A 20,435-nucleotide genomic window follows, 5' to 3' on the forward strand; every position below is an offset into this window, starting at 1 on the left:
ACCTAAGGACCATATGTAGTAGCAAAAATACTTCAGCATTATATACAGCTGGCACAGACCGACAGTGGACTCTTAGAAGTGAGAGAGAAGTTTGCTGCATAAGGTCTTTTGCTCTCCCTGTCACGCACTCTACTTTAAGAGGAACACGGATGTGCCAGAAACTCTGTTGATAGCTCTTACAAACATTTTGGATGGCTGGGGCAGATAGACACAGCAACCCAGGCAAAGCATTGGGAAGGGAATTTTAATCAATTCACCTACAAAAACTATTCCCGTGTCATTTTATGCATGAGTGCTTCAGTTTCCTGTGGGCCTTCCAGCCGTTTATTATATATCCGTTACTTAACAAATAGCACCTACTCCTAACCACAGTCTCTGAGACTACAGAGAGACCATTATAACAAATTCATGCAAAATTAATTAGAAAAAAATTAGGAAGTCAGGAAGCTGTAAAAGTAAATGGACACCCTCTAAGCTGAAAGTTACCATAAATGCACAAAGGCTAAAAAAAAATTAAAAGCAGAGGAGAAAACATCTAAAATTAATATAATACAAATTTAACTCATACACATGCCAAGATCTATTAAAAAGACTACTATGTCAAAACCCTGAAATAAGTAAATTTACCTTTTAGAACAAAGGACCACACATAATTCACTTGCAAGATTTCAGAAATCCATATGCGTAGTATAGCATTGCTTTCGAGGGAATTCAAAATCTAAAGCCGTGTTGGCTGGAATAATTTATATTTTGATTTGAACCCCCCAAATAACTCACTCCCTTAATTACTGTCTTGTCTGACAGGGAATCTTGTGAATACATATTGTTTGCTTTAGTCACGGAACATGTGATGATGCCTTTGACAAATAGGGACACTATTTCATTACATTAAATCTTACTTTCAAAGTAAGAGTTTTCTACCTCATTTGTCAATAAAAACCATTACAGACTCCCGCTACACTATTGATCCTACTCCTAAACAGGAACTCATATGAAGATTAACCTGAAAACAGCCATAATTTAAAAATACATCTGACAAATCACAATGGATCCCATTCAGAGCTGCTCATCTTTGTCACGTAACAGCCACCCACTTGTAGCTCAGTCTAAATAGATTTTCTGTGCTGGAGAATCTGGTTTTAAGCATTTAGGCGAGGAAGAATTTGATGGGGGTGGGGATGGAAACCCCAGCAAATCATGTTAAGAACCACTATTTGCCACGCAGGCTTTGAGGAATGATTGCCTCACAAGAGAGGATCATCATAATTTTACTAGCGTTTCTGAAATTCTATGTACACCTGTAAAATTTCCTACGGCCTTTAAGTGATCCATTGCGACCACTTTGTGCCAAAGGAGCCACAGGAACTGCCATAATGTGCTCCACAGACACCGGAATACTTGAGCTGACAAAGAATCTCCTCTAGTGGTTTACAGCGTGGGATCTATGGCAGGCAGCTGGGCAAAACTGATTGCTCCAAGTGGGATGCAAAAATACACATACACATACCCACCGTGTAATTCGTCACCATGGGATTGGATCACTGGATGCAAAAGGTTGGTATTGAGATTCCTCACACTTCCAATACATGTGGCTTGTGAGATTTACTCCGAATCTTTGAATCAGATACAGCCTGATTCCGTGGGATGAACGCCTGCACTATGCCCGTGGAGCAAAGGCTTCTGAAGGGAAGGAACTTCAGATGCACGCCCGTGAAGTGAGGTGGTCCACAGCCTGGCTGGGAGTCAAAACTCCCTATCCAGAGCTGGAGCATATTTGACGGGTTTTTGAAACACAGGTTTTAGCTTAGCTTCCTGTGCAAGCGATTTAGTTTATGTTTATTAAAACTACTTCTACCCTGAACCAGCATGTAGTAAATGAAAACAATCTGGGAATTCACTTCAGAACTGCGCTACTGCTCCAAACCAAAATGTTAATGCAAGATACATTCATAAATGCTAACTGATCCATTTCTTCTGAAAGGAGAATTAAATCAACAATCACAGACTTAAGACAACGGAGTCACTTGTCACCAGCTGACTCACATACACTGCTGGAGATTTTTGCACATCTATCCCTGTGCTGAGCTCAAACATCCACAGCTGATTTTAAAACTTTTGCTTTCAAGACACGTATCAGAGCCTTGATTTTAAAACATCAAAAGAAGCGAAACCCTTCACTTCCCTTCCTCTGATAACTGAAGAGGTTTGGTTTACACGCTTAGACCTAAAAGTATAAATTTTCATTACATCAATAACTTACTTAGGAATATACACGTACCTTCATCTCTGGGTGATAACACACTTCTCCACAGACATTTTCATTCTTTTTGCATTCTAATGAGATGCACGTTCTATTGCTTTTGCTGCTCCTTGGAGTCTTTGATGAGGTACACCTCTGCCACGCTTTACGTAGGAGTTCATATCCTAGGATAATGCCATTTGGCTGTCCTGGTGATGCCCAGCTGATTTGAAGAGATCTACAATAAGCAGAAAATTAACATCTGACAAATTACTGGAAGTATTTATGCCTCTATGGATACTTACATTAAAAGATTAGCATATCCACTTTATACTATTTCATGTGGAGTGAAATATTTTGAAGCATCCAAAATGTTCCTCTGGACGGTGAATTTCACAGCTGCTTTAATAAGCAAGAGGTGTCAAAGCTTGAAAAAAGTGTTAGTATATGCTCATACTCCGGGAAAATAAATCACACACGCAATCAAAGTCCTAAAGGTTTCTATTTAAAAGGCATCTCATCACCATACTTCTGGAAACTTCTGTGTAATAAATTTTCTAGCATCTCACTCGTTTCACTTCAGTGGTAGGAGAAAGGATTCAGTATGCCCTGATGATGCTATAGCAAAGGCAAACGTGAACTGTTGCCAGGGCTGATGTGACCATCCCATTCTCAGTTAGAAACCTGGTGGAGGACAGGCGGGTGGCCTCTGAGCTGTCATCAGTGCAGCGCTACTCACATTGTGCTCAGACACCATTTAGAAGAGATTTGTATTCATCTTGCCTTTTCCCTGCATCCAAAAACATTATACAAAAAAGAGTATGTTGCTTTGAAATGTGTTCTTCAGCACAGAATTGAAAAAAAAGAGCTCCCCACAGCATCAGGTAAGCACTACTTCTCTTCTGTGCTTAAATATCTCCATTAACATAAAATTAGAAGTAAAAAACGCAAGTGTTTATCACAAGTAAGACTCAAGATTTCTGAGCACAAAAACATGACTGTGGCAGGCCACAAAAGGCTGTCTGTAAAACAAATCATGTTGATTTCAGGTTTGATATCGTACCATCATCACTCTAAGGAAGGAAGTATTTTAAAGGGAAAATCAATGTTAAATTGTAGCATGCCCATCACCACTAAAACATGCAGATATTGGCTCCAAATTATCACTTCATATTACTATTTGAAAAAAAAAGCTCCCCACAGCATCAGGTAAGCACTACTTCTCTTCTGTGCTTAAATATCTCCATTAACATAAAATTAGAAGTAAAAAACGCAAGTGTTTATCACAAGTAAGACTCAAGATTTCTGAGCACAAAAACATGACTGTGGCAGGCCACAAAAGGCTGTCTGTAAAACAAATCATGTTGATTTCAGGTTTGATATCGTACCATCATCACTCTAAGGAAGGAAGTATTTTAAAGGGAAAATCAATGTTAAATTGTAGCATGCCCATCACCACTAAAACATGCAGATATTGGCTCCAAATTATCACTTCATATTACTATTTGAAAGAAAAAAAACTCAAAAGGGACATTTGAAACAGAAATTTGTTCTGTCTTTTATAATGTACATATTTTACTTCATATTTCAAATGAAAACTTCATTTCTTGCATAATCACTCTGGAATGTTGCATAAGACACAAATTTCTTCCACTTGGACTCTCTTTGGGTAGAGAGAAGGAGATGCCAAAGCTACATCTAGATCAGTAAGAGGACCGACAACATTGCATAGTATATACTTTGGCTCCAAGTACATCTTTTTAATCTCCAGGTCCCAATTACAGAGCCACTGTCAGAATGCCGGTGACATCATAAATTAGCATTAATTTGAACTGAAAATACTAGAGTGGAACAGCGGCTGCTGAGATGAACTTTGACATCTTAACAGAATATAAATAACTGAACAATTATTTCACTTCCTTGAGGTATAAACAGAGGGATACACACAGCAATAAGCCTTTGCAGAACAGGAATTATTGTCACCTATGAAGGAATAACTTCATAGGTGACTTGTAGAGTCACCATTATCATCCCAAGGTCTTCATCAGATTAAATCCCATATTCCATCCATGGTTATTTTATAGTCACTACATTTTCTACCACATGCATATAAACACACAGGCACATACACACCTCTACATTTAAATAACGTTATGGGACCTAACTTCAAAATGTGAAAGCCAGAAAATATATTGTATAAACTTCAGAACAAAGATAAAAAGAGAGGGAAAAGAAGACTAGGACATCAACCCTTATAAATGCCATTGCAAAACTCTCCTGGTGTTTGCACAGTGTAGACCACAGGAGCAAAGAAAGCATTCCCAGTCATATATTTTGAATCATTTCCTTTCTGTAAGTTTGGTTCAGACCCTCAAGGGTATATTTTTAATGTACTGTGTCAGTTTCACAGTTTTGCAAGTCATATTTCCCTCTAAAATAATTTCAAATTAGGCCTAGGAATTGATGCAGTTGTTTGAACGTTGCGCCTTTTCTGCAGAGCTCAGCATGTATTGCTTTCTTTTAACAAGCAATCACTTTATCATTATTATTCAATTTACAGATACACATTTGGGGTGGACATAGCCTGGTATTGTGTAAAGCTGCAGCTTTACACAATCAAAATTACAGGGCTTGGAAGCTCATTGACCAGTGCCACCAAAAAGGGAAAAGTCAGTGTGACCTTCCAAGAATGACTCGCAGATAAGCAGAGTCCTTCACAATTTTATGATCTTCTCTGTTATGTCTCCATTTTCTGATGTTTGCTTTCCATGGCAAATCGTGATGCTTCTGAAAGCATCACAGCAGGAACAATGCATAGCTAACTTTAAATGATCAGACGGGTTTTCATAGAATCACAGAATCGTTTTGGTTGGAAAAGACTTTTAAGACCATCAAGTCCAACTGTTAACTCAGCACTGCCAAGTCACCACTAAACCGTGTCCCTCACCACCACATCTACACGTCTTTTAAATACCTCCAGGGGCAGTCACTCCACCGCTTCCCTGGACAGCCTTACAACCAAAGGATTGCTCTATCAGTGAAGAAATTTTTCCTAATATCACATCAGATTCATTTTGGCAAACCAGACTTTGGAAAGGAAATTCTGTTTCTTTTCTGCTTCTTTTCTTCTGCTGCTTTCACCAGTTTTAAGTGTCTATGAGTCATGAAAAGAACTTCTGACTTATTCTTTCTCAACACAGCAGTAAAGGTTTAACCATGAAGATTAAAAATATAACAAGCTCTCACTTTTGAATCTTGAGAATGAATGTTATGTTAGTCTCATCACATACAAGGGTTATTTTTAAAAATCACATCAAATCTAAGATTCAACGACTTTACTTTCAGGAGCTGGAAAATACTTTCCTCATCAGGAGATCACACACACTGAGCAACTGCTTCAGCATGGTTGCACAGGACCCAGCTACCTGCTGCATTGTGGAGTGCAGTGCCAACATAATCAGAGAGGTGGTGGGTCACGTACAGGAAGTCGGATAAACAGCATTACACTTCTGTTGTTGCTATAAACTTCTTAGACAATACTAAAAAATAATCTTCCCCCAACTTCCATTTTTATTCACATAATTACGAATTCCACCCGCACCCCCATCTTTTTTTTTTTTTTCTTCACTTTCCACCCATTTTCCCAGTATGGAAAATCAGACTTACTGGTCTTTAGTTCTCCAGATCTCCTTGAAGAAATCTGCACTACATTGCTTCAGCTTTTATTCCTCTGGTATGAAGACCAATGTCATGGATATTTTACACTGCACAGTAGTTTGACACTTTCATACCTGAGCTCCTTTCAAACTCCTGAGCAAATACCATCAGCCCAACAATTTATAGCTATATCCATTTGTTCTAAAATCTCTCTCACTAACATGTTAATTTGAAATAATTCCTCCAGCTCATCCACCCCCAAGCGTCATCTGATAAAGAAACCTTCCTAAGTCCTGTGATACTGAACATCAAACCAAGGAATTCACCTAGCTTTTCTCCCATGGCCTTGCCTTCTTTGAGCTTTCTATTACACACTGACCAGGGTTTATGGTTCCCCCCAAGGTGCATAAAAGGCCTCTCTTTCCTCATGAAACTATGAAGGATTTTTTTCTGTGTGTGTGCCACATGGTGTTTTCAGAGCCATCAACCTTCTAAACAAGCACTGAACAGAACTGCTGGCAGGGTTCATCTGCGTTGTGCCTCAGTTTGCTGAAAGGAACAAAGCTGCAGCTAAGTACTGTTATTAGAAAATACGTAAATACGCTGTATTACAAGGAAAAAAGAAAGAAGGAAAGTACCTTAAAGGGGAATGAACTATTTTCCAACACACCACAGAATTTAATCCACTGCACAAACCTGAAGTCAGGAAACACACGCATGCAGTACTCAGAACTTTAAAAATTGTGTACTAAACTGCAACACTTCTTTACAGAGACAAACCCTGAGGTCCTAACTAAAACAAATTAAAAAATTAAAAAGCACCCCTAAAAGCCCCCCCAAACAAGAAACATAACAAACCAGAACCTGACTCAGGACTTCAGGATTGGGTCCCATACTGTTTTCTGTTTGAAGTTTGGCATTATAAAATAATCATTCCAGGACTGCGACCTTTTGTGCCAGGTTTCAGCCTGGAGCTGAGTTATTAACTGTACGGCGTGGAAAAGTGAGGTATTTATAATGGCTCCGGTGGAATAACCTTCATTAGAACAGTGTGCATGGAGCTGCTATCAGAAAGACTTCTAAGAAGTTAGTGGGTGAAATTATAATTTATGTCATGCAGCACCTTGAGGCAAATTTTAAAACAATTATTTGTGAATGCTACAAAGACATTATCCTACAGCATTCTCATCAATAATACAGCCCCCCAAACCGACTCAGAAGAGAGAAGAACGCCATGATTCCAATTAAAGACAATAAACTGCACAGTCTGTATTATATCTCAGGTATCCCATTAGTCTGTACTCCAGAAATGCCTTTTTTCTCTGTCTGATGACAGATACGCATTAAAATGTCCTCTTGTCTGCACAAACTGTGGTTTTGCCCGAGCTTTTTTCTTTTACGGAGGATAAATAAGCAGAATTCATATTCAGCCCAGCACTTGCTGAAGCTGTCAGCTGTAGTGTTTGTCATATTTCAATCAAAGCTGAAGCCAGCCAGTCATTTTTATACTGCACAATCCCTACATACTCGAGGACCAGAATTAATGAATTAGCTATTGATTAAATTCCACTCTAGCAAATCCACCGTGGCAAATAAATGAACTACCCGGGGCACGTGTAGGCCATGGCCAGACATGTCCGGGCAATCGATCAGTAGTTAGTATTCTTTTGGGATATAAGAACAGCTGATGATAATATGACATGTAGGAAAAGGCAGTGTAGAAACAGAGTCTGTTTCTGGCTGAGCAGATTATAAAGCAGGAAGGCATTTTTGATCCTTTTGCATTCATGTGTTATGACATATTTAGTCTATATATAATAGCAGGAACATGCATAAGTGTTTGCAGTACAGACAACACAGACAAAGGCATACATAAGTTAAAGCCAAGGGCAAAAGATGAGATCCTGAATTGAGTTCTTATCATCAGACAAGCTTTGACTATATCTGTATGCATGACAGAAAAATAGCAAGCTTAATTTCCCCCTTATACAGAGACAAATGCTGAATTCAAGTGAAATGTAGAAATTATAAACAGTAAACCAAAGTCCTTAAGAGACTGGAGGAGCAAATTCATTCTGCTGGCCATTTGTGAAGGCTCAGATGTTAGACTTTTGTTATTTAAAAAGAATTTTTTTTCTTTCTGGAAAAGAAACACTGCTAATGAGCATACTCCACCGGAAGCGTAATAAAATCACATGAACAGTGCCTTAAACACAGGAGGCTAACTGTGTTATTGTTAGCGGAATTCTGAAAAATGCATTAGCAAGCTTAGTTTTCATCTGTCTTTGAAAGATATCAACTCCAAAAGAATCACTGCATGTGTCACTATTTGGCTGCAGAACTGATGCTGCCTTTACAATGCAGAAGTTTGCCCATGCCTGTGGAGGAGGTGGATAAGCAGACTGCAAACGGGGTTCAAGGAGACATAGATACGTGTGCCTTTTAAGATAGCTTACTAATTCTTACTGTTGTGATAGGTGACTTTTTTTTACCCACAATTATTCTAAGTTTCCATTATCAGCATCGCATTGCTCCCTGAGCATTAATCTTCCTCTTCTTAACTGACAGCAAAATGTGATAATTTTCATTCCTCTACACTTTTTCGCTTAACTACTTCCACTTATGCTTTATTTATTACCACAGCACAGTGATGCCCAATTGGGTATGTACAACCAACCAAGGGTGAGGTTTCTTCAGCTGCTCTTTTGGCCAAAAACTCCAAGACCAAAAATAACAACCATGGAAAATGTTTTCAAAGTGCATACTGAATTCTCTTATGCAACTTTTTCAGTGGAGAGAAGACAACCTTACATTCTCGTCCCCCTTCTAGCTACGGATCACTCTGGTATATGAAAGCCACCTATAGCACAGTACCTTGAGCCAGTTACATGAATAACGGGTGCTGACAGCTGCTTTGGCTCATCTTCCACAGTCGTAACCTGGGTCCCGTTGCTTCTCACACAGGCATACACCGTGCAGGCTTCCATCTGGTGAAGAAGAACATGAATTTCACATACTCAGCTCTACTACTTGCTTAGACCTCTCCATCCAAGATTTTATTATTTTCTATTTAAGAGATTCCCTATCACCACAAAAATATTGTAGCTTGGAGACAAGCACATCTACCAGAGATATACTGCGCTGTGTCATGTTTTCCCCCACCATAAAAAAAAAGGCGCATGGAGTTCTCTGGCACTAACTGTTCTCTAATAAATTATCACCAGAGTTGCAGTGAATTTGGTTTTCTGCATGTGCATGTAAAATCTGGTACACAACACTGAAAAAAAAATGCACTTTGAGTAAGTTTTCTACATCTACCATATATTCTGACATTAAAACGGTGATAATTTTTCCTTAGTATCTTCTATTCCTTCATGTCTAGTCTGGAAAATGAAAAGTGAAAAATGCAAATAGGAATCATACACTTTGCCTCTGCTTGGTTTAATCCCAAGAATTGAAGGAATAAGTTTTTATTTCTGTGGCATTTTTCATAACAAAGTGAAATAGCTAGTCAAGGATGGTAACACTGTTCTGTATTGTCAACAGAGAAGTTACTCAAAATAAAGGTGCACAAAAAAAGAAAGATAATGCAGCAAGATTACCAGTGAGATGCACGTGCATGCAAGAGAACATTGTTTTCAGGACAAGCAGAAAAAGAATCAAAAGAAAATAAAATTAAACCCATCTTATTTTGGTTTTACCTATCGCACTGTTGCAAATACAAGCAAGTCCAGTATAAAGACTAGGAAGACAGAAGAGAAGAATAATTAACATCTCAAGCAAGAGAAGGTGGCCATGGTAAATTAATACAGAGGGTCCGTAAGTGAGGCAGTACACCGAATTTGCATTGTTATTGAGAAAAGACAAATGTGTTTCCAAGCGGCATTCAGAAAGTCGTGTGTGTATTCATGGATGGAGGTTTGCTGTTTCAGAGGGGCTGGAACATAGAAATCTGTTACGGTGTGCCTGTCTGCGACGGTTATTTATGGCATGTAGTAACCGGGTGCAAATTTTCAGAACAAAGTATACACGGTACTACCAAGTCCTCCTCACATACAATGCAAAGCAAACCTGTTCAAAATAACCAGGAATAGTCACAATTAAGTGTTGAGCTGCGTTTCTTGAATATATTAATACACCTTAAGTATAGAAAGATATTGTTTATTTTCTTTTTTTTCTATTCTGCACACAGTGTTTTGCCGTTCATTAGATATATGAATAAACATGGAGAAAGCGAAAAGCAAAGAAAAATAATTTACTTATTAACAGCATAAAAAGTACTACTATGATTTCAATTCTGCTTCTTCCTCAGAAGGAGAGAAAAAATGATAAAAGGATGACAAATGTGACATCATTATTTCTCTGTGCTGATATATTAGGCAAGCCTGATGTTTCTAAAACAATTGCAATTTTCTTTTAATGAGTAGGAGTGGAATCTTTGCCTCTTTGTAATATATGTTGGGGCTTTGCTAATGTTATAGCACAGAGCATTTAGAGGAAAGTAAATGGAGTTTTGATGGTTTGAAAAAAGATAATGGAAATTTGTATTATGAAAAGTGCACACAAGACCTAAAATATGCTGGAAGTAAATTTATGCCTTGTATGTACATGCACACAAACATCAGTGCAAATGTATGTCCACGTATGTAAAGAAATTCATGACACAACACTGCACTTGGAAATACACATACTGTATGCAAAATGAAATACACACAGAAAAAAAAATAATTACACAACCTAGAAAAAAATATTCTAACCTGTATATCATATACAGTGAATGGAGACAAATCTGCTAAAAGAAAGGACCCCGGCTCGCTCATTCCAGTCTTGTACTGCTTATTATTTACATAGACAGAGTACTCTGTGACAACACCATTCGGGTTTGAAGGCGATGTCCAGATGACACGTACAGCTGTACTGTTGATGATGACAACCTCTGGAGGGAACATGCCCTCAGGCTCTAGAAATAAAGGAAGAAACTGAATAAACTCCAGCTGTCTCTGCAAAAGCACTTGTTTAACCAAATGCAGATTAGTATTTAGGTTTAGCAAAGGGTTCACTGCTTATCTGCTTTCCTCTGATGAAGTTATCACAGTCTGTAGTCTTCTGTAAATTGGCTTATTATACTCTCAGTTAGAAACCATGAGAGCTGATGGTAAAATGTTTTATACCAGCAGCACAGTGTCAATCGTAAGTAGTATGTGGCCAGTGAGATATGATGATAAATTATCCACCTTTCTGCACTGCCAACGTACAAATACTATTTTTATGTCTCCTCCAAACCTAATGCCTCCCCCAAAAAAGAGAAAGACAAGAGTATTTTGCTTTTAAAGAAAAACTGGAGACCAAAATACTTCATGTCTGGTGGAACGTGACGTTATCAGCCTCATAGCCGAAGAAGCAATATGAAGCACTATGCAATATTGTCATTATGTAAATGGTTTCCAGTGTTGATTACTATAGGTAATGATGAAGTCTAACACTTATTTAAAAAAAAAAACACCTTCCTTAGCGTTAAATTACATAATTATCTAAGCATGTCAGAAATAACCATGCAAAGACCTCTTTTTATCATAAGAACCCATCTTTACCAGTCGAAAAATTGCCCTTATGATCGATTCCATTTTATAAACAAAAGGTGCTGACCTTTGGCATCAGAAAGGAAATGGAATCCTCACTTAAAGTGCTTTGCTAATGACCTGGAACACTTGCTTCTGAGGTAATGATATTATAATGTTTATAATGAGACTTTATAAAGCAAAAAGATTAGAAAGACCATTCTAAACACATTTCAGATGCGCAAATTTTTTTTTATTATTATTTTACCCTCACCCTCTCCCCCCTACTTCCCACACTTGCCCACTAGCACAGAAATGACTCGTAAAGACTTTTCTTAGAGGCTAAACTTACACCTAGAGTTTCTGGTGACTCGGGAAAGGCCCTGTATACGACTGTCATGTCAAAAGTATATCGCTTCACAGAGCAAATCTTTTAAAAAGCCCATTAATTGTTTCTAAATTCCACCATTTATTGATATGAACTCAGATCCAAACTTAGTGCACACAGATAGGAATACGCAGGAGAAGATGAGAACAAACTGGGTTAATATCTGCTATTAGAGCTTTTGTTTCTGTCGCAGTGGGACCGTTTATTGATCTACCACATGATGACAACCAGCACTTAAGCATTTTAGCGTTTTAGCCCTTTTTCCTTTTATGCCGGAAATTTTGTAATGGAAGGATGACTGATCTCAACCCTAACAAAAATCAATCAATTTCATTCTCAGATTTTAAGCCAAGCCGCGTTCACTGCTAACCAACCTCCATCTGAGGTAGTCACATGCACAACTTCACTGTTGATGCTGTGGGCTCCATTAAAAACTTGAAAAAATAGCTGATACTCTGTGTTGGGCTGCAAATCACCTATGACTATAGAGTTCACATCAGCCTGGATCCTCAGAGATCTTCTGTCGTCAGTAGAATTCAAGAAGAGGGCGTAATATGCAACATCTCCTTGCAAATCTTGTAGTGCTAAGAAAGGAAAAACGTTAGGAGATCAACTGGGAAATATTCAGTCACCAAGTTTCTTATCAACAACTTTTATTGTAAAGAGAAAAACAAATTTTATGCGGACCCCCTTATTTAAAAAAAAAAAAAAGACAAAGATTCCATCAAGTGCCTTCAGTGTCATCCTGATAAGCAGTGATGCAGACAGCTCTTCCAAACTTGTCAAAGTTTGTTAACAGTTTATCATCCTATCTCATACTTTCTTTCTCTAGACATCCCTATGATGACAATGGAATCTGTGAAGTAAACAAACTAATAGGTGAAACCCACTGCTAGCAGTGGTGCGTGGAAGGATGGCTTTCACCCAGATAGAAGGAAGAGAGCAAATCAGATTGCTCTACGGCACTATTCTAAGATGGAAACCACAAAGATTTTTTCCCCTTTTTGCTCCTTTCCTTCCAACACTCCCCCGCACCACCCCAAAAGTACTAAGTTCCTACGTTAGTCCTCCAGCCATGAATAAGGGGCAAGAGCTTATGCCTTAAATTATCTTTACATTCAAGTTTATACAGCCAAACTTGCGGCCGCATTGAAAATGAAAATCTACGTGTTGTTATTTTAGAACAAGGATGGTGGGAAGCATCATCTCCATGTAAAGCCGTAATACACTCAGAAGCATACTTACAGGGAAAAAACCCAACTCCTCATATTTCTTCCTAAAATGTGTTTTGTCCAGCACTACCTTCCCCAGGGAAAGGAAGAAAAAAAACCAGCACGATTTTTCTGGCTACACAGGGAAGGACATTCACTGGTCTGAGCTGGTGGATAAACACGGATTCCAGGAAAGTCCTGCTTCTCCATTTTAGTAACCAGGATGTAGTGTGTTATCTTATGTGTCCTTCCTCAAACAGTTTAAGTTCACATCTGATCTAATGCAACTGCTTCTCCAGTAGGCATTATGATGAAAAGAATAATTATGCCAAAAACTTTAAGCACTAACACATATCGCTTTAGGTGACACACTGTACCACTGAACCGTGCTCGGCTGACTGAGAAAGAGCTCTGATAAAAGCCAAAGTGTATTTACAGATTTAATAGTACACAGTTTTGTCATAGAAACTCTCAATCAAGAGTGATATGTTATTCGTATTTTAAGCGGTACAGGGTCTTAAATCCTTAGAAGTCAGAGACCTTCAGTAGGTTTTCCAGAAACAGATACCAAGGCAACTTACGTCCCAAGATCCCGAAGAAAACAAGAAAATAATTTAAAAAATAAAATAATGAAACAAACAGAACATGGGTATACAAAATAGTTACTGTGCTTATTGCAACACAAGAAGTAATAAAATATGATTAGGTTTTCAAATAATGAATGGCCCCGTCTTGGTGTTTAACCTTTGCATTCACAAACATATATGGAGGGAATTTCAGAGGTATGAATGAAAATAAACCCAGATTGCATTACCTACATCTAGAAGGTCAGGGGTTTAGATTACTAAGGTAATGAAACTTCAGTGAGCTGCTTCAGATCCATTACATTTGTCAGTTTTTATAAGCACACTTTCTTCAGGCATGCAATTATAAAATAAAGAGACTACAATCGTTGCAATTCGGCACCCAGTCCTTATAAAATCATTTGCATGGAAGTCATGAAGAAATTTCCCACTGCTGCATTAGCAAACCAACTACGGAAATCGGCTAAGTTCATTTTAAGGAGCAGAGCAAAAAGAGAGAGAAAGGGGATCCTCTCATCCTGAAGGAATGTATATGCAAATTTTTATACAAAGAGATGAGATATACCACGAAGATAACAGGATTTTGTGTGCTACTACTTTAGAGATTTCTCCTGAGTTTGCATTAACTATTTCTTCACTGTTCTCATTCTGCAGAAATAGCATATAATAAATACGAACATGAGTGAGAAATAGCAAAATGTGCACATTTTTCCCCCCCCCTTTTTCTTTCCTCTCCTTTCAAGGACACTCAGGTATATTATAAATCAAGACAAGGACTGTGTTTCCTATGAGAGCAAGGCAGACCAACATAAGTGATGGCAGGTTAACATCTAGTTACTGGAATAAATACTAAGCACACTTACTTGGTTTTGACCATTCCACTTCTACAGCAGTATGATTAACAGCACGGGCAATGAGGATACTTCCCTTCTCTGGTAATCCCGCTAATGTAGTAGCTATCACTTCTTCACTTGATGTATATCCTACCTCGTTGTGCACTATGAGCTTGTACTCGTATGTTGTGTACCTAAGACATTTTTAAAATAATTAAATGGAACAAAAAAATGCAGACAGAGAAAACATTTGCTGTAAACCTTCTGCCTGGGCCAAAGTTGTTTTGTTTCTTCCTTCCCGGTCTGAGAAATTCAGCTGTATGCTTTGCACCAATGAAAACTCTATAAAAGTGGTCTATTTTTTTTCCCTAATAATTCAGCATGATTCACATGGTAACAAAAATAAAACACATTATTTCACTTCTTCATAGTTGTAGCTTCTGAGGTGTTGAGAGATTATAGCTCAATTCAATATGTAATTACAGCAGTGGCAACCTGCCAAAATTTGGATCAGAATTTAATCAAATGAGGCTTTTTTCCTCTTTTGGGAAACCCATTGATTTTAACTTGCAGAGTCTCATTTGTAAAAGTGATTCGCCACACAGCCAGGACTCTCCCACTACAAGAACATTAAATAAAAAAAAAAAGCCTAAGAGTGCAAACGCATTTAATAAAGTTATTTTCTTCAGAAGTGTGTATATTCAACTTACACAGATTTCCTAAATGCTTCATGTATATTTAGTAAACCAAGTGACTGTCACTCCGTAATTTCTCCTTTATATCAAATGGCATACTAATGTATTTTAAGTGGGATTTCATAATGTCAGATTTAATTTCATCGTAAAAAGCCTCACACAAAACCGCACAATCACGGAAACTCAAATTTTCACTGAAAAGTGCCGCAGCACTTTGGGATAAACCTCTACCAAGGCAAAAAAGGAACATACAGTAAATGCCTCGTATTTAGAGACATCACTACAAAAAGAAGAGTCACTCACACTGCATATTTACTTTTACTTTTTTTTTCAAACTTCTTCACCCCATATTACGCAACCATCCAGGCTGATTTTCAAGAGGGCCAAGCTTTAACAGTCCCGCTGAGAAGAAAGCAGACTAAGGGGAGCTCCCTTGCTCCAAAAGTAACTATATGCATTGTAGACCGGTGACAATATACACAACACGTCTTATTTCCCTCTCTGCATTTCTGTCGCTTGCAAATACGCAGTATTTTCTTGCACACAGTATTTTCTAGGACACGTGAAATGAAAAAGGAACGGGATCTAGTCTTGCAATTTAATGAAGAGAATCTGAGATTCATTTTTGGATCCATATTTCCAACAACGAAAATAAAAGAAGTTTGGCTTAGCCTACTAGAAGTGAAGAAAACATCTGAAAAAAAATCATTATAAAAACAGACTTCCGTCAGGGATATAACAAAAATTCACTAATTCTGAAACAAGCTTAAAGCATGACACGCATGAAAGTAGATGCTGATGTATGGATTTTCTTTCCATGAAAAATAAAGCTTGAGACTCTCTGCATAATCTCTCCAGCCACAAACTCATCCTGAGACGTTGACGGCAAAAACACAGCTGCAGGGTGCAGAACCCTCCCCAAAAGAAGTGTTCAGGTGTGTCCGAGGGTTAGACACACTTTTCTGGCCGCAGCTCATTCGAAAGGTCATTGTGCCTAATGACTTGTCAGTGAGGCCTTGTCAGAATTTATTGTCCCCCCTGAACTGCATAACTGCCGCACACGTCAGTGCTGCTGAAATGAGCTAAACTAAAACAAATGGAAACTCTATGTAGAACTTCAAACATGGCTGAAAGCAAGCAGTAGACACTTGGGCAGGAGGGGGTAAAAGAACAGCTCCACGGCCAGCTTTTGGAACGGATGATGCTGAGCAGTGACTTTCAGCAAGCAGGCAATGACAAAGCAGAGGCAGTAACCCTTGGTTTGGCTCAGTCTACACAAGAGCCGGGAGCAGAGGTCACGTTCTGCTGGTTCACACGTGCTCAGGAGGGCTGCTCACACAGCTTCTGCCAAAGCAGAAGCATCGTACAGACATTTGAGGGGCAGTGATTGACTTGCAGTCCTCAGAAAGCACACCAGCACAGAGAACACACGCATCCTGGAACCATCCATGAATATTTTCCCAAAACTCAATCTACGAAGGAACAACGCAGAATCTTCTGTTACAGGTTTTTAACGTGTGTTTTCTTGTTTTAAGCTTTGACTTTGAGATGTGGAAATGTCTTGCTCGGTAACGCACAGTGGGTCTGTTATGTACTGAGAAACAGACCCCCCCCTCTATTTCCCCACTCTCAACACTCTGTGTTTAACTATAATGAAACTAACACAAACCCGCCCTTAAATTAGATCTGCTAGGCGTGTGAGAAATACTTTTCTTGCCTTTGGAGATACTCAAGCAATCGTTAATTTGCACTTTAAAAACCAGCTAAGAAAAGCAGTGCTGAAGCCAAATTTCAGATGTTTCCCAGCTAGGACTTCTCAAACATTTATTCTTCCTGTGCCATGACTTTGCCAACACACGAACCTAGAGTGTATTTCACATAAATCTAAATGGTTAGATTGCATGAGCATATCGATGCTAAAATTTCACAAGATCTTTATTTTCATTTGTTTTTCAGAGCAAAACAATATATGAGTCAAGAATGACAGGCTAATAATAAATCCCTGCATATTAGAATTATTAATACCAAAGATGATGGCAAAAATATTTCATTACATAATTAATATGTTCACTACATAAAGACACAAGAAATACTTTGAACTATTAAACATACACTGTACAAAATGCCAGCATTTGTTTTTATAGTTTTTGTAATCTCACCTGCTAAGACCCTTATCTTCATAAAACCACTGAGTTCCTGAGTAAATATTGTGCCACAGATTTAAATCTTCAGGGGGATTTGATGCAAGTGGTTGCTGGATTTTACGTCTCAGGAGCTCATATCTAACACAAAAGACAAGCAGAACACCAGGATTATCTCAACTAATGTTATTACACAAAAAAAAAAACCAAAATGCAACACCCAGGGTTTTTTGTTTTTTTTTTAAAGCCACACAATATTTTGTTTTTACAGCTGTAAACTTTCAGAGATAAACCCTTTTAATGTGCATGATTGAAAACATTCAATTACCTTAAAAAACTACTTTGAAAATGCAAAATGAAGCACTTCCATTTGACAGAATGAGTTCATTTAATGATTTGCAGATTTTCAGACTTTGTGGAAATGCTGTGACGATCAAGGCCAAACAGCCCAGTAAGAGAGTCTTATGCAGACTCGTCTGATGCTATCTGATATGCACAGACTGCTCCAGAATATGAAATGACGTTGCTTCTTCCTTGCAACTGGGCTGAAACATCTAGAATTGCTATCACTATTTTACTGGTAGTTGCAACTTAAGCGTGCATTTGTGTTTAAAGTGTGTTTGCAAATGAACAGTGTAAATTATGGGTGACAAACAGGCGTAGAACAAGTTAACTGTTCCAGCTGTAGACCTTAGCAAGACACCTTTGTGCTTGGGTCGACACTCATGATGGGAGCTTAGAAGACCAGCCTACTTCATCCTGGTTTTAACTGGTATCTGAAGCTGTATTCCTGTCTCTGTTCCAAACAGCAGTGCAGCTAACGTCCATCTTTCCATCTCAGCTCATCCATGAGAGTGCCTGATCTGGAAAACACGCCTTCCCCCCATCCTGCACTGCTTACTTTTCATCATCATTTATACGAAACCTTTATGGAGTCTAAAAAAGATTAAATCACTTAATGTCTACGCAAACTAAAGGGGATAACATTACATTTCGCATTTCCTAATCATTCTAGGGATTACCTAGAAAACTAGACTCTAAAGGGAAAAAAAATTACATAGATTTGTTGAAAATCTTTAGGATTATTACTCTTTATTACATTTCACAGGACTTTTTAAATAGGATTTTTGCTTCAGTTTGATAGTGGTGTTTTCTTTGTAAAGCACCAGATGTTTGTACTCTCACTACCAGTTACGGAACCTCTCTGGAATCATTTTCAATGGTGAGCTGCAGTTTTGATCAAACTATAGTTACAACAGGGTTTCCATTGATGCGCAGCAAATCAGGGTCATATGTCTATATATTCACTTAAATACACAACTTGATTCTCTAAAGTGCTGAGCTACACCCTTTCCCTGTCCCCCATTTTGATGCTACTGTTAAATTCCAGACAGAAGTTTGTGGATGCTCAGGCAGATTGTAAAGGACGCTCTAAGCACGTGTCTGTGAAAACATTTCCTTCAAGCATTCTGCACAATGCCTTGGTGTGGGTCACCACCCTGTTGCAATGATCTTTCCGACTGCTGGCTTCATGCACAACTCTACACTTATTTTTTTTATGTTAAAATCATCTCCAGCCAGACGAGGAACTGTTGGGCAACACCATTCCAGATTCGAGTGCCTGAATTAAGAGGGTCTTTAACAGGTACCGCATATGCTGATTTTGGATTGCTTCAAAACCAGAAACCAACTGAGAAGCTCTCTTACAAGAGAGAGCTCCATAGCAGCTAGGATGTACGTGTGTAACGTCCTACAGCTTTCACCCTTGAGTTTGGGGAATAGTCCTCAACGGATACAAACAAGCGTGGTGTCACTGACCTTAGAGATGCCAAACCATTTTACTGCAGAAGCTGGGAGTGTAACCTCAGAAATGAAATAGTAAAAACTAATAAAACTCCAACTCTGTCAAAACATTCAGATGGCTTTATACTCCAAGAACAACTCTCACATGAGTAGTTCATCAGTGTCAACAGAATGCAGACAGATCATTACAGTTTTATTAGGAGGAGTCCTGGCATATTCTGCCCAATATATTTCATAGAGGAGTCATGAAAAACATCAAAATCTTGTTGAATACTGAATGGTGATCATGTGTAAATCACCCCCACTGGCAGCTGCTGCTGCTGCTCTGCTTGCTGCAGACTTCTTGCTCCATCATGCTGTACAGAGCAGCTGCTTCAGTGGTTGTACTTGTTGAGGGCAGCATGGCACACCATGAAGGAAATGAAGTCTGCAGATGTAGGTCATGCTGAATTACTGCAATAATCTATGCTAAAATGGTCGTGTTGTTAACCCCAGAATAACAGGGACTGCTTTTCAAAAACTTCAGATTTTACTGTAGAGCAATCATCATTCCATTCAGTTGCACTGTGCCCTAATTAAGCCTGAAGAGTCAAGCTACTGTGCTGTAATAACATATGCAACTGAAACGGCATTACATAATTATCGAACCCATCAGCACACCTAGAAGAGAGCTACTGGCCAGAACATATGGACTACAGAGATACAACGCACAATGTTTCACAAGACGTTAAAGCACTAGAAAGAAAGATTTGTCTGGCATTTTTGATTGTGTGTATATAAAGATACGTTTGTCTTCATACGTCTTCATGCACTCAAGTGCATTTTTTTTAATGTACACACACGCACACTCAGTAATCAACACATTCAAGTTAAGATTCCCACCCCAGCATCCTAGAGAAATTCCAGAGGAGATGCATTTCTGTCATTCCTGTGGTGAAATCCAGCCTGCTAAACCCAGCACTTCTTTGTACTTCCTGTTTTTGGCTCTGCCCTCAAACCTGTAGTATTTTAACTTCTATTTTTCTTATGCACTCTCTCACTTGCAGTTTATTAATCTGTAAAGTTTTGAAGATTAGATCATGACATCTGACTTCCAAACGGTCACCTTCTCCTCAGGTGGACTAACCCACACAGAGTACTGAGAATATTGGATGTGTTCAACATTTATGTTCACAGAGGTCTCACACTTTTCTTGTCATTTTGTGGGTGGAATGTGATGCCTGAACCAAACAGTGTCTGATGCTGCAGCCCAAACCAGTTATAACTTTGCAAATATCCTGTACTTGCTTCTTCTGGCTTTTCAGACACTACTGATCTGAAAGACCC

At 38.6% G+C, this 20,435-nt stretch overlaps 1 protein-coding gene across 1 annotated transcript in view; it reads right to left on the reverse strand.

Moving 5' to 3' along the window:
• The window catches only part of LOC104497657 (usherin-like), a gene marked incomplete at its 5' end in the record, with an annotated part of 113,921 nt that extends 96,474 nt beyond the window's left edge, over positions 1-17,447 (reverse strand). The window contains 6 exons of the mRNA XM_010140933.1: positions 2,279-2,477; positions 8,771-8,883; positions 10,654-10,856; positions 12,217-12,426; positions 14,501-14,664; positions 17,325-17,447. Of these exons, the coding sequence (XP_010139235.1) occupies positions 2,279-2,477; positions 8,771-8,883; positions 10,654-10,856; positions 12,217-12,426; positions 14,501-14,664; positions 17,325-17,447 (1,012 nt within the window). The remainder of the gene's footprint in view (positions 1-2,278; positions 2,478-8,770; positions 8,884-10,653; positions 10,857-12,216; positions 12,427-14,500; positions 14,665-17,324) is intronic.
• Positions 17,448-20,435: the final 2,988 nt, after the last annotated feature.

This window comes from Buceros rhinoceros, unplaced genomic scaffold (genome assembly GCF_000710305.1).
Source record: "Buceros rhinoceros silvestris isolate BGI_N320 unplaced genomic scaffold, ASM71030v1 scaffold1488, whole genome shotgun sequence".
Lineage (NCBI taxonomy): Eukaryota > Metazoa > Chordata > Aves > Bucerotiformes > Bucerotidae > Buceros > Buceros rhinoceros.